Raw genomic sequence first — 14,448 nt, forward strand, 5'->3', positions numbered from 1 at the left:
GCAGTTCAAGATACAAAAAGCACAACAGTGGATACTTCTTTGCCAGAATCAAAACCTATTGTACCTTCAGACTCTATTACTGATGGATAATTTCGTTTTCTTTTTTTTTTGCTTGCCTAAACACAAATCAAGTAATTTTTAGGTTACATAAAATAATTTTTTTTAAATTTTATTTTAGCCACTCCTTAAAACGATACTCGTAATAAACTTGTGTCATCAACAAAATTTTAATACATGGGATTATATTGCTTTGGTAAGATGCTTTATTCAGCAATGACAGATAAACGAATGTGGACGTTAGAAAACGATTTGAGTTAATGATCCTACATCTACGAATTAACGGGGTATTTTTCTGAAGAAACTGCAGTGCTTTGGGTGGTGTATACCTGAGGGTTATTTTTCATCTCTTCTGTACCCTCTTGGGTAGTGTATACCTGAGGATTATTTTTAATCTCTTCTATACCCTCTTGGGAATTCTATACCTGAGGGTTATTTTTAATCTCTTTTATACCCTCTTGGGCAATGTATACCTGAGGGTTACTTTCAATCTCTTCTATACCCTCTGGGAAGTGTATACCTGAGGGTTATTTTTAAGCGCTTCTATACCGTCTTGGGTAGCGCATACCTGAGGTTTGTTTTTTATTTCTTCTATACCCTCTTGGGTAGTGTATACCTGAGGGTTAATTTTAATCTTTTCCATACCCTCTTAGGTAACGCACACCTGAGGGTTGTTCTTTATCTCTCCTATACTCTAGGTCTGTGGTCTAACGGTGTCCGGTCGCTAGAGGTAACTAACTTTTGGATTCGGGCAACTGAAAAAAAATATTGCTGGTCGCCCTGCCGGGCACTCTTGTCTCTCGGTTCAGTTCTTTAGTAAACAAGAAGGCATAAATGTGTGACATGCTGTTGTCCGTTTATTGTGTTTCTGACGCATCGCTAAAATTTACTTTGACATCAGATACGTTTCCGTGCTCGGATCTGAAGTTTTGTCTCACATGATTTAGCAAATATCTAACATTACAATCTCCGACAAAACACATCAACATTCTGAATATTAGTTCCATTTCCCGAAATATGATCTCAGTCATATGCATGTTTCATCATCCTTAATGCAATTGTTTCAAATACTTTCCATCCGCGAAGCGTGAATTGTTATTTTTAGGAAGTCTTCGTTTATGCAAATTTATCGCGTTTTCTGGTCGGCTTAATTTGATAATTTGCTTGCTCAGAGTTAAGCAGCTGTGGATGGTTAGCTTCATTTGTTTAGAATTCACATCTCGGCGATGAAATGCTCAATGCTAGATAACTGCAATAATAAATACACTTAATTTGCAGGAATATAATAGCATAGTTGTATTAATCTGGTATAAATTTCTCTTTAACATTGTGACGCTTTCCATCCATTTGCTACTGTAATAGCTTATTTTGGCCTAACGCGGCAAATACAAGTATTACTGAATCCACGTGAATAGAAAAAAAAAAGACATTCAATATGTCACCAGCTAATTTACATAAACATTTTTTGTGACGCAAAGCTCGTCATGCCCAATAGCATTTAAGCTTGACGATAGAGTGTACCTGCTTCACTGTAAACGATAGACATGTACATGTACACGAATTTTCTTCAAGGATGAAGATTCCCATGAAACTATCTCTATCTTTCCTCTCCATTGCAGTTCTGTGGGAAGGATGGCTTCAATTTCCTGCGGATGGAAACGAGGGTAATTCTTTGATATTTCACTGTTTTTCTATGCTCATCCGTCTTGTGTTTAGAATTCCAGTCCGTTATTTCTTCGAAATAAGGTAGAAATGTAACACTTGTGAAGAGAAATTTCTGCATTTTTTTCAAAGTAAATATTTTTTTTACTGACTTCTAACTTAACGTATCAGTAAAAGTTACCAAGCTGAACTTTAATTTACGTAAAAATACCTGATAAGCTCTATGTTTCTTTAGTTAAACAAACTTGCACGCGCAACCGTTTCGGAGTAAAATTTTCCTTTTTCCCTCTTTGTCATCAAGACTGACTTTCATTTGATATCAGCTTTGAAGCGCTTTGCCAGCTTCAGAAAGCTATAACATATATTACCTGTAGATTTAGGAGCAAAAATTTCTAATAAACGGAAGAATTGAAGCAACGTCAAGCATTGACTAGCCCATTTTTTGGAGTGATATTAAAGTACTTCCTAAGAATTTCAAATTGCCATGGGTGCGCCTAACAGAAATTATTACTTGAAAAAAATTAAATAAAAAAGCTAGAGTAAGTTCCAAAAATTATGATCCCAACCTTATTTCTTTAGAGCATGCCTTTCAATTGGCTCTTCATTTAAGAAAAAAGTCATGATCACACATCCCCGCTTCAGAGATCACAGCAACAAAAACACGCCAAATAATATCCATTTGGCTTGGTTACATTTAAAAGACACATTAGGAAATTCAAAAAATATAATTTCTGTCTTGAAGGTTATACTTTACAAGAGGATAAGGACAAACTTACTCTATTCAGGGCTATGTATTTTGTTTGTTTGTTCAACAACGCCATAACAGGTGATTTAGAGATTTAACTAAAAAAAAAACCCAACAATTTTCTACGTCTTCAAAAATAGATTTTTAAAAAAAATGATGTATAGAAAGGAATAAACCAACCTTGGTTTTTCTATAGGTTCAAAGTTGCTTAAAGAGTTGTGTTTTACAAAAACTGCTATTTTGGAAACAGATGAAGTGCATTCGTGTTCTGTAGCACTTTTTAATAATCGTCCCACTTTGTAATACCTGTCGGATTTTATCGCAACTTGAAATCAAGGGCTGTACCACTTTGGCACCTAAGCTGGCAAAAGGTTAAACATTGTCGACGTTATTTTTATGATCCATAAGTTTTTTAAGGGATGGAAAATTGTGGTCGATTTTTAAGTTAAAAATGACAAGAAAATCCTGCCAATCTATGCTATTTTCCGGTTAAAAAAAATAAACGAAAATAGGCTGTAAATTTTCGGCCAAATTGTAAACTTGAGAGGAAGAAAGATTTGAAAAGAAGGGAAGGTTTTAGTCGGCCACCCAAGTAGGAGCCACGCGCACTGGAGATCACAGGAACAAAGACATGCCAGCCCTTTTGGCTTGGTTACATATAAAAGACATTTTAGGAAATTCAAAAAATATAATCTCTGCCCTGAAGGTTATGCCTTACAAGAGAATATGAACAAACTTACTCTATTCAGGGATATGTATATTAGTTTTTTGTTCGACAAAGCCATGACAGGTGTTTTAGAGCCTTAACTAAAAAAAAAACCCTATAGTTTTCTAGATCTTGATGAACATATTTTAAAAAAAAAATTGATGTAAATATAACGGAATAAACTAGCCTTTTTTTTTCTTATAGGTTCAAAATTAGAGAGTTAGAGAGTTTTGTTTTTTAATAAATACTATTTTGGATACAGATGAAGTACATACGTGTTCTGTAGCACTTTGTAATAATAACTTTTGGCGCAGCTTGTAATTAAATGCTGTCTCACTTTGGCACCTAAGCTGGAATAAGGTTAAACATCGTTGACGTTATTTCAATGATAAATACGTTTTTAAGTAATGAAAATTTAAAAAATGAAGGGAAATTTTCGGCTGTAAGCTCTCGGCTAGAAATCGACGGAAGGGCAAAAACTATCTTCTAGTCAGTTTTTTCTTACACGCGTAGCACATATATTTCACTGTTAGTCGCTCTCCAGCTGCAGCGTACAAAATGCATTGGCTGATTCCCCTTACTTAAGAAAACCTTCGTGATGCAATGCCCTACATATTACGACGCTATCAGTTTTTCAGCACGATAATTCTTGAGACTAAAAGATGATGTACGTAAAAGAAATTTAAGAGGAAGAACGATTTGCAACGAGGGAGAGTTTTTAGTCGCCAATTTAAGTAGGAGCTAGGCATTAGCATTGACGAAGACAAGCATCAGATGATCTCCTTTTTGGCTTAGTTATGATACGAAATAGCATTTTTTTGTGCAGTTCTGCCAATAAGGAAACTCAAAAGAGTTCACCTCAGTATAAAAGGTGCGGGAGAAAAAAGAAAAACTTACGTCATTCAAGGTCATGCATTTTCGCTGTTTGCTCGTCAACGCCAAAACAGGAGGTTTCTTTGAATTCCTTTAACTAAAATAACATACAGTTTTATTACTCAGGCTGAACAAATTTTCGTGTATTGTAAGGCGAAAAATCCAACCACAGTTTTCAAACAGGTTTATAACTGTTAAAAAGGCAGGACATTTCTCCAGCTGAAATTCTGATGACATTTTCCCTTATGAATCCAATTCCAGATTTTGGCTGCCGAAGTCTTAGGTTTAAGAAATCGGAAGGAGAATGTGCTCCTCAACGTTACGTATTTAAAGAAATTTTCTTGCCAATGGGGACAGAGCTAACGACTCATGACTGTAGATACGAGTGCCTCATGGAAAGCAAATGTTTGTCTGTAAACATCGGCCCACCAAACAAGACAGGCTTCAGGCTCTGCCAACTGAGTACTTTTGACCACACCCAACATCGTGAAGATAGAGAAATACGAAAAGGTTTTATTCTCTGGGCCTCTGAGGTAGGATTTTATTTTAAATTACAATACAATCGTCTAAAATCAGCTTGGATATTTTTCACCAAGTATAGTTACTAACAGGCGTTTTTCTATCCTATCAGAATTCGTGCTCCAGTAATCCATGCCTCCATGATTCCACCTGTCTTAATGGATATACCGACAAGAGATATATTTGCCTGTGTCCACATAATTACACGGGAGAAAACTGTGAAAAAGGTCTCACTAATATTCTTTTTAAGGTTGTGAAGGTTCTTCATCCAGCTTGCCCATAACCTCATATCAGTCTTCATTGTGTTCTTTGTTCAGATAAAAACGAGTGTATTGACAACACTCACGACTGTCATGCCAAAGCTGTTTGTAGTAATACCGAGGGATCATTTACGTGCAACTGTATAGAAGGTTATCAAGGGAACGGTCGGAATTGCACAGGTGAGATTCATAGATGTTCATATAGAGACATACTAATAATTATAAAATATTTCTATATCATAGCCAATGGCTCATGGCGCTTTACAGAGTTTTGCTTGGGACTCTGGCCAGACTGCATTGAACAGTTTACAATTCTTGCAGAAAAGTTTTTCAGATGCCCCCATTATAAGAATTAAGGCCAGCTATGTCCCCTACTTTCTGCGATAAATGTATGAATTGTTTAACGTCCACCGTAAACGAATACAGATAAGATGTAGGAGAAGAAGCCTACGGTTTTTTTGACCTCATCCGAGAAGACAAAATTTTCTAACCATTTCCAGATGTCTTAGCAAAGGTAGCACATTTTCCTCATGATTATTGGTCCGCTTCGGGGCTTGAACTCTCAACCTTCCGGCGCTCTACAAAATGATCTAAGCATTGGCGGTTATCATCAGCCGACTTTGGATCAATTCCAAGTATTAAACACATAAGATGGGGAAAAGTTGTCGACTATTATTATCACTGGTCCTCAAACGTAGGGAGAAGACGGTCGAATGACACCTCTTTTGGTCTCTTTTCAATTTCGTCGAGAGTGATTTATCTGGAGATCAAAACAGTAATTGCTGATGTGCATCACGGTCGAGTTTGGTGAAAAAAATGATGTAATTTCGTTCATAAGTTTTTATTAACTTATAAATTCCCCGTTGTCGTGGATTACACCTCGTATTTCAATTATAGCCAGTGACCAACTAGTAACTAGGGGCAGTGGGTTCGAATCGCGTCCGAGCCGGAAAATTTCTTAGACAATGTAAGTTTTTTTATTCAGTGCAATTTGTTCCAAGGATTTCTCTTTATTTGGTGTTCCTGTCCTTTTCTTGTTTACATTCAAACTTTTTAGATGTGGACGAGTGTACCAGCCACATCCATGGCTGTCACTATAATGCAAGTTGCAATAACACAGACGGCTCTTACACATGCAAATGCAAACCCGGACTCAGTTGCAGTAAGTATGAGAAATATTGTATGATTTTTTTTTTTTACAGAAAGGTTTTCCAGTGGTTTAACTGATAACGATTTGCGTGATCCACTTGAAACGGCGCCGGAGATAAACTCTAATAAAATGTGCGTTTAAAACGAATACTTACCTCAATCATACCAGTTCAGACAGGTACTTTATCATTCGATGTAAATTGTGACAATGGGAAATACTAATCCTACGCAAGCACACCTTCCCTCTACCAAATGAACACTGAAACAACCTGAAATCTACGAAATCGAGGTCGGACGGATTACATTTAATGAGCTTTGGATTCAATCGTGGCAATGACCACGAACTAAATAAGACAAGTTTTTCACAGATTGCGCTAAAGTGGTTCATTTTTTGAAATGTTTCCACAGCAAATTCACCCGAAAAAACCCATAATGATCAGTGCTCAGAAATTACATTCGTCACAAGAAGACCCCCCTGTGATGAATAACGCGTGCCCTATATCTTCCTCCGAATGTCTTTACCTAAGAAAACTTAAGATGTGAAATGCCCTTAAGGTGCTTAATGTTACTTATTTCTTCTCTCAACCGTTTGAACTGATCATAATACCAGCTGCCAGACGAAACATAAATATTCGAGATAAAGTTGAAATTACAACTTAGTGGATGTTGATTTTACATTTTCCTCTCAGCATTCAAAGCCGTGTTCTCAAATCTCAATGCTACTGGAAGATATGGTCCAACATCGCTCGGAAGTTACTACGCAAGTCAGGATCATGACGAACAAGTTGCTCTGTCCAGAGGTATTCAAAAGTGGACTGTGCCGCACACTGGTGATTACAGAATAGAAGCAATAGGAGCAGCAGGAGGGTACGATGTAACTACCAACAGCTCGCGCTACCGAGGAAGAGGAGCAAGAATGATTGGAACTTTTCACTTAAACAAGGGTGAAGTTACTCAGATAATTGTAGGTCAAGAGGGAGGAATAAACAAGATGGACGAATCCTCTGGCGGTGGTGAAGGTACATTTGTTGTGAGAGGAGCCGACACACCTTTGATAATAGCTGGAGGCGGAGGAGGGATAGATTCTGCAAAGTCTAGACATGTAGGGTGCGACGCAAGCACAAACACGACTGGGAATCCTGGGTACAGATCATGGTCAGGGGGAATCAATGGACATGGTGCACAGACTCCTAGCGCTAATTCTGTTTCATCAGGTAAGAATATTTTTCAACAATCTTTAGCATTTCAGCATTTTGGCAATAAAAATTCAAAAATTTCGTACGAAATATCTATTCTGTCATATTCTCACAATATCCTCATCAAAAATTTTCTAATTCAGTCATTCTCATGAGATTTCAGGTGGTGGTGGTGGCGGGTTTTACTCCAGTGGAAGAAGTGGAATCAATTTCAATGGGACCGAGGGAGATGGGGGAGAGGGTGGTAAGGGATTTCTTAAGGGAGGGGTGGGTGGGAGATCACGGTATTACGACGTCGACGGTGGATTTGGCGGAGGAGGTGGGGCTGAGGGATTTGGGGGAAGGCGGAGGAGGAGGAGGATACTCTGGGGGAAGCAGTGGAGATTTTGCTAAGAATACCTGTGGGGGTGGTGGTGGATCCTACACAATATCCTCATCAAAAATTTTCTAATTCAGTCATTCTCATGAGATTTCAGGTGGTGGTGGTGGCGGGTTTTACTCCAGTGGAAGAAGTGGAATCAATTTCAATGGGACCGAGGGAGATGGGGGAGAGGGTGGTAAGGGATTTCTTAAGGGAGGGGTGGGTGGGAGATCACGGTATTACGACGTCGATGGTGGATTTGGCGGAGGAGGTGGGGCTGAGGGATTTGGGGGAGGCGGAGGAGGAGGAGGATACTCTGGGGGAAGCAGTGGAGATTTTGCTAAGAATACATGTGGGGGTGGTGGTGGATCCTACAATGTTGGAAACAATCAGCAGAATGAATGTTGTTACAACAAGGCTGGTCATGGTCAGGTAACCATCACATTACTGTAGAAAAAACAACCGATGCATTGGTGATTTTAACCCTTTAACTCCAAAATCTCAATAGTAATTCTCCTAACTGTCTGCCAAATGATTCTTATTATGTTAGCTTGGAGAATTTGGTATCAGATCAATTAGTAATCCCACAGTTTCTATTTTTCTTTATTCTCACCACTTATCTGGTTGATATTGTATGGATATAGTAAGGAGAAATTCTGTCTTGGTCACTCATGGGAGTCAAAGGGTTAATAGAGATTAGATATGACAACAAGTTAGATAATGTTATGAGACTTGAATATTCATAATGATTAGACTAAGAATTCTGAGGGAAAAAAAACAACAACTTTTGTTATTCTACATTATAATTAGCGACAAAGTTGTTGGCGCATTTCGGTTGAAGATTAATTCTGAAAAAGCAGACCAGTTTTATTCTGAAATAGCATTTTACCTATACTCTTCCACCGCACAAAATTACATTTTTTTTCCTGTCTGTGATGGCAAAGCGTTGAGTTGGTGAATTGGGGAATTGTAGCAAACTGCATTTCACCGACTTTAATGCTGTAAGATTTTGCACTTGTTTTTTACAAAGTTGAGTGGGGGACGGGGTGTTGTAGTAAACCCTGTAAATTTTTATAAAAATTATTTTATAACACATCCTTAAAAGCGACTACGTGAATGTTATGTGTAAACTAACCTTATCGCCGAATGTAGATCCACCCAGGAACCAATGTCGAAGTTCTCGATCCACTGTGAAATGTGCACTGTGGTGCGGCTCAGCATTTTAAAATGTATCCAAATACTGATATATTTAACAATGGATATGAAAAGAACGTTATTTCAGGAAATAAGCCTTATCATCCGAAAAGAGGTCTCTTTTTATTAAGTTAACTGTAGTTAACATGGACCTAGGTTTCGATTAATAATTGAACTGCAAAGTCAATTAAAATCACGTATCGCTTTACATATATATTAAATTGTTATAGTTAGAACATCTATGGTAAAAACTTCCTGCCGTTGACTAGAAAAGCATTAGATTGACTTTTCACAACTTTTGACCATCGTTACGACATTTTTTTGTTAAATCATATTTTGATTGTTTTTGTACGATCTAGTTTGTTTTTCCTCTGGATTTTGTTGTTGTTTTTTTTTATCAGAAATATCAAGGACTCGCACAGTTAACAGACATACGACAGATAGGGCTAAGGAGTCAGCGGTAGGCCGTTAAAATGGGAGATTCATTTTTTGAGTTAGAGAGTTGAAAACATTTTGATCAGAAGTTTGACAATATTTAAATTCATTTCTTGTATTTACAACTACAAATAAGCCTTGTGTATATAAGTTAAAGGACCCCTCGTAAAAGCAAAACCTCCATAAACAGAGATATCCAGCGTAGACCCAAGCAAGAGAGAGGGGAGGGCTTACAACATCTTTGCACTTGACCTCAAATGGCTCAAACTTTGTGAAAGGCTCCTCTTACAAAAGGAGGAAAAACTTCCCCCCCCCACCACCACCTTCCCACCTGCTCTACCCCGCCTAGAGCAAATACCGGGGAAAATGATTGCTCTTGGATCCACTTAATGCATATAACGAATATTAAAATAAATTTGTAGTATTGTACTTTTATTGTTTTAAAATCCTTTAAGGTGAATACACCTCAGTTGGTTTAGGTAGTAAATTAAAGCTGTTGCTGCACTTTAAGTGGTACTAGAAATTTAGTGTCAAGCTATCAATAAAAAAAAGTTCTCCAATATATTGTTTGATTGCGTGTCTGTTCTAACGTGTTCTTTCCTTTAAAGACAATGAAAGATTGGAACACTGTACAAATTCACCCTAGTTTCTTCCTGTGCGAAAGAGAGGGAAACTTAGCTAAAATAGCTTATTAAAAAGGAATAACAGATGAAAATTCATCATAGGGGCAACGTCAACTACTCCCTCTCCCCCCTGTCTCAAGGTGTGGTATTTCATTACTTGTACTTTGATTGTTTTAAAATCCTTTAAGGTGAATACACCTCAGTTGGTTTAGGTAGTAAATTAAAGCTGTTGCTGCACTTTAACTTTAAACATTTGCTGCACTTTAACTTTAAACATTTGCTGCACTTTAACTTTAAACATTTTAAGAACAACAGATTGACCGATTGATGATCAAGAAAAAAGGAGCCACGTTTTTCGGTTTTCGATCCATTGTGAGATACTCATGCCATTTCATCTTATTATTATTGCAGAAGTTTTTTTTTTGTTTACTTGTTTGTTTGTTTGTTTTGTTTCGTTTTATTTTTTTCATTTTCTTCCTTCATTCTAATTGTTCCCGCAGTGGACGATTATGGCTTTCATAAAAAATGTTTTGAGTTGCAATTTAAAATGTACCACTCTGTTTAACCACTAGAGTAAGTTTTTTTCGGAAGTGTCTTTGACAAGGTTTTCTTTCAGCAGATGTTTACAGCGAGAAATTCCCGGATTCCAGATGTTAAGGAAAACGCGCTTATTTAAAGAGTTTTAGTGGTTCACTTTTACGCAAGACACATTTGCGTGCTTGCTTACCGATAAAGTGGTTACTTTATTACCGGGCCATAACCATTCCTGGATACCTGATGACGTCACCAACATGGATGTCATAGTGGGACATCGAGGAAACTCACTCATTACTTTATTCGAGCCCTAGCGACTTAGTTCCCGACCCATATCCCATGAAACCTTGCAAAATTACAGAAGACAAGCAAATACACACAACAAGCAAAGAACTAATGGTGGACCCGAAGTGAATGAATAAGTATTAAACTAAGTGAATGAATAAGTATTAAACTAAGTGCTACCGTGGTCCGCAGTGTTTTACTTAAGTGCTACCGCGGTCCCCAGTCCCGTAGTGGATGAATAAGTTATGGGGTAAGTGTATAATTTAAGTGCTACCGCGGTCCGCAGTCCCGTAGTGGATGAATAAGTTATTGGGTAAGTGTATGGGGTAGGTGTATAATTTAAGTGCTACCGCGGTCCGCAGTCCCGTAGTGGATGAATAAGTTACGGGGTAAGTGTATAATTTAAGTGAACAAAACAAAAGCGATATTTAATGCAATAAACTTGTTTTAATAGTACAAAAAAGATTGACATAATATGTTTGTGGAATTGTGAAAAAATTGTGAAAAAATTGTGAAAAAAATTGGTATTGCGTAAAACGAGAAATATGCAGATGCTTGTTTCGGCTCATGGATAATAGAACAAGGTATATACATGTTTAACTTGCTTGTTTCGGCACATGGATAAAAGAACGAGGAATATTCATGTGTAGCACGCTTTACGTTGCGGCTATGCGTTGCGTTCATTAGCGTTCATTTCATTTGCACGGACCAACAAGGTGAACAAAGCAAAAAGCGGTATATTTCGTGAGGTTTATATATATATAGCATGTAAATTATGTCGACTGCGGGACTGCGGTAGCAGGATTTGAAAGTTCATTTCAGTTGCGGGGTATTAGCCAAACTTTCTATACAGGGTGTTCAAATCAAAGGGTAATTGTAAAGGACATATTATTTCTGACTAAAAGCTGTAGGACCGAATTTGTAGTGTTCTGAGACCTAGATTCTCCCGCGAATCGATCAATAGCGCGCAAAATACCTTGAATGATTCTCTTGCATTGAATTCGATCATGTGTATTCGTCTTAATATAGATTATGACTACTTCATTTTATTTTATCCCATTCATGTATTTATTGGCGTTTATTTTCCAGGTATCATAATTTCAAGATCAAAGCTCCACGTGGAACACCGCTTGTTATTCAAAGGGAAGACGACAACACGTATGACTCGCATGCTCTGGCTTGTCTTCTTCCACGAGAAATGGAACGCATTCCAGAGGCTCTACGAGAAGTCCAGATTTTCAGCAAATCGCAGAGAAAGACATACACTTTAGGAGATGTCAAAGGGTAGCAGATCGGCACGGTTCAGCACTTTCTAAACATACAGCTGCATGCTTTGCTTCGATGTGGCAAAATAACCAGGAATTGAAGGGTAAGTTACTGTTTTCCTGCTTTACTGTTACTTTTCGTAAAGGCTTGATGGACTGAAATTGATAATGTCTATTTAAAAATCAGAGAGAAGCAAGATATTGTCTTTCCTCGACCTATACTGGAGAGAAATGAAATTGTCCCGATTCCGCGATCTCACGCCTCACTCGTCCCAATTGTTATCAGTGCGCGTTATTTGGTTCAACCTTATTTAATTGGTTTTATTGTAACTCAAAATAGGGAAATCAACGGAGAACGGACACTAACATCGAGGTCAAGCTCTACCCAGAAGTTCTCCAGATACAAACAGGCTGGCGGAGGAGCTTTTATTCCTGTGACGCTCTTAGTGGAAGGACCACAGCGTTACAAAGAATTTGTGATAGAAAGAATCCGGTTTACTCTTCCAGAATGCGAGAATGTCGAGGACATGCATGTTGAATGTTTGAAATAAACGAATATTTTTAATGGTATCTTACGTCCAGTCCTTATTAGCGAATTTTGTTTCAGCTTACTACCGCATTACAACATGGCCGCCACAAAAGAAAAAAAAAACCAGCTTCTTCTTGTTTCCAGCCCCTCTCGGCCAAATTTGCTTTGTTTTGGTTTTGATCTCACCCAATCACAAAGCTCGAAACCGATATCCAGAAATGGTTATGGCCCGAACTGTCTTACCCAGATCCAATCGTATAACTGAAGGTTAAAACCGATAGGTCATTGAAGGTCTGAGTACGAGACTTGAAAACCCCCTCGGCCAAAATTTATAAACCTTCCTTAATCCTTCAACCTCTAAAAGCGACCAGCATCTGATTTCTCCTTACAATAATACTACTAGATTCTTTATATATCAAACAGTCTCCTTATCAGCAGCAGTGGAAATATATACGGAAAAGTATGGAGAATATTCATTATGATGCAAGGGTGTAAAATGTAAAGCGTTCGTTAAGGTTCTCATGCGCATTTAACATGAGAGTTCCGAAATCAGCTGAAGAATTATTTATTAGAATTCTCGATACGCGTTAGTTCCATGATATAAAAATTCCAGATCATCGTCTTTATATTTCATCAATTTATCCTTTCATCGACATTTTTTTTGTTTTTGTTTTTATTTCTTTACTTACTTTTATGTGACTATTATTTTCTTTTTTTCTTTTTTGAGATTATCAGGAAGTTCTAGGAGGTGACATGGACATTAGGTTTCATCACGTAGCGAGGTTGCGTAGCCTGCGTGCAAATTTTCATTAAAGCTGCGATGCATGTGGAAAACATTTAGACGCTCTGGGGTAAAATTCTGAAAAGTCACTAGAAAGCGGGGAAATTGAGGGACAGGAAAAACTGAAAGATCAGGAAAGAAGAAGAATCTGAACGATGTAGAAAGCAGAAATATTGATGCAGTTAAAGATACAAATAGCGCAACAATGGATATTTCTGTGCTTGAATAACGCTCGAAACGTCAACTTTATTCATCAACTCAGCTGATGATGAAATTGACTGCCGATGTTATGTCAGCAGTCAATTTCCTCGTGAAACCAGTGCCATTCCTCTAAGTTTACCATGGAGAGGGAGAGTTATAGCATGCTTCCAGACTAAGGTGTACATTAAGCCCACAAATACTGGCCTTCTGATGCATTACAAGAGCCATGTAGACGACTGATACAACGTTTTCTCTATTAAAATATCCTGAAAAACTTTTCAACTCTACTTTTCCACGTCTTATCGCCGCCAAAGCATCGGATCAACCTGTTCCCTCACCGACTGTCACCGATCGAACAGACCTCATTCGTGTTCTCCTACCGTTTAAAGATCCAGGCCTCAGCTGATATTGTACGTGTCCAACTTAGATATTTGAGTCAGAAGGTTCAAACGACCGTATAGCCTGTATTTGTCAGCCAGAAGATCGAACAAGATCTCGAGTTACAAAAGGTGAAGCCACCGGTTGTAAACCAACAGTGCCTTGTTTACAAACTTAAATGTGACCTGTGCGATGCACGATATGTTGGTTTTACACGCTGCTATCTGCACCAACGTATTAAAGAACCCAGAAACTCGACTTCATCGATTGGCAAGCATTTTGGCAACAAGCATTCTTTGGCCCCAAGGGATCCTACGAAGAATTTTAGTGTTTTAAAAAAGCGTACGAACAAATTTGACTGCCTCTTTTATCAAATGTTTTTATACAATAACTGAAACCTGCTCCGCTCAATCTGCAGTCGGACTCAATTCGTGCAAAAGTTTTCAATAAGGTTTTAATTTTTATTTTTATTTTTAATTTGGTTTAAAATTAGTTTCCAATTATTTATTCCCTTTGTATGTTCTTATAGCCCGTTTACACTTCCAAAATGTTTTAAACTTCTCACACGCAAATACATTCATCGTGACACTCTTAGTATTCACTTGAAAATGACCGAAGTTTGGCTGAAACGTCGTGTCTTGCCATTCGTTTTTATTGTCAAAAATTTATGAATGGTTGAAAATGACAAGAACACT

The 14,448-nt window shown here is 37.8% G+C and overlaps 2 protein-coding genes across 2 annotated transcripts in view; both read left to right on the forward strand.

Annotated features, from left to right (window-relative positions):
• LOC131777265 (loricrin-like) overlaps positions 1 to 7,981 on the forward strand; it is a 40,969-nt gene extending 32,988 nt beyond the window's left edge. The window contains exons 5-6 of the mRNA XM_066166560.1: positions 7,331 to 7,486; positions 7,644 to 7,981. Coding sequence (XP_066022657.1) covers positions 7,331 to 7,486; positions 7,644 to 7,981 — 494 coding nt within the window. The remainder of the gene's footprint in view (positions 1 to 7,330; positions 7,487 to 7,643) is intronic.
• On the forward strand, positions 4,289 to 7,322 carry LOC136281120 (uncharacterized). The gene is made up of 3 exons (XM_066167326.1): positions 4,289 to 4,576; positions 4,675 to 4,789; positions 6,661 to 7,322. Exons 1-3 carry the CDS (start codon positions 4,289 to 4,291, stop codon positions 7,320 to 7,322), a joined length of 1,065 nt encoding a protein of 354 aa, XP_066023423.1.
• Positions 7,982 to 14,448: the final 6,467 nt, after the last annotated feature.

This window comes from Pocillopora verrucosa, chromosome 5 (assembly GCF_036669915.1).
Source record: "Pocillopora verrucosa isolate sample1 chromosome 5, ASM3666991v2, whole genome shotgun sequence".
Lineage (NCBI taxonomy): Eukaryota > Metazoa > Cnidaria > Anthozoa > Scleractinia > Pocilloporidae > Pocillopora > Pocillopora verrucosa.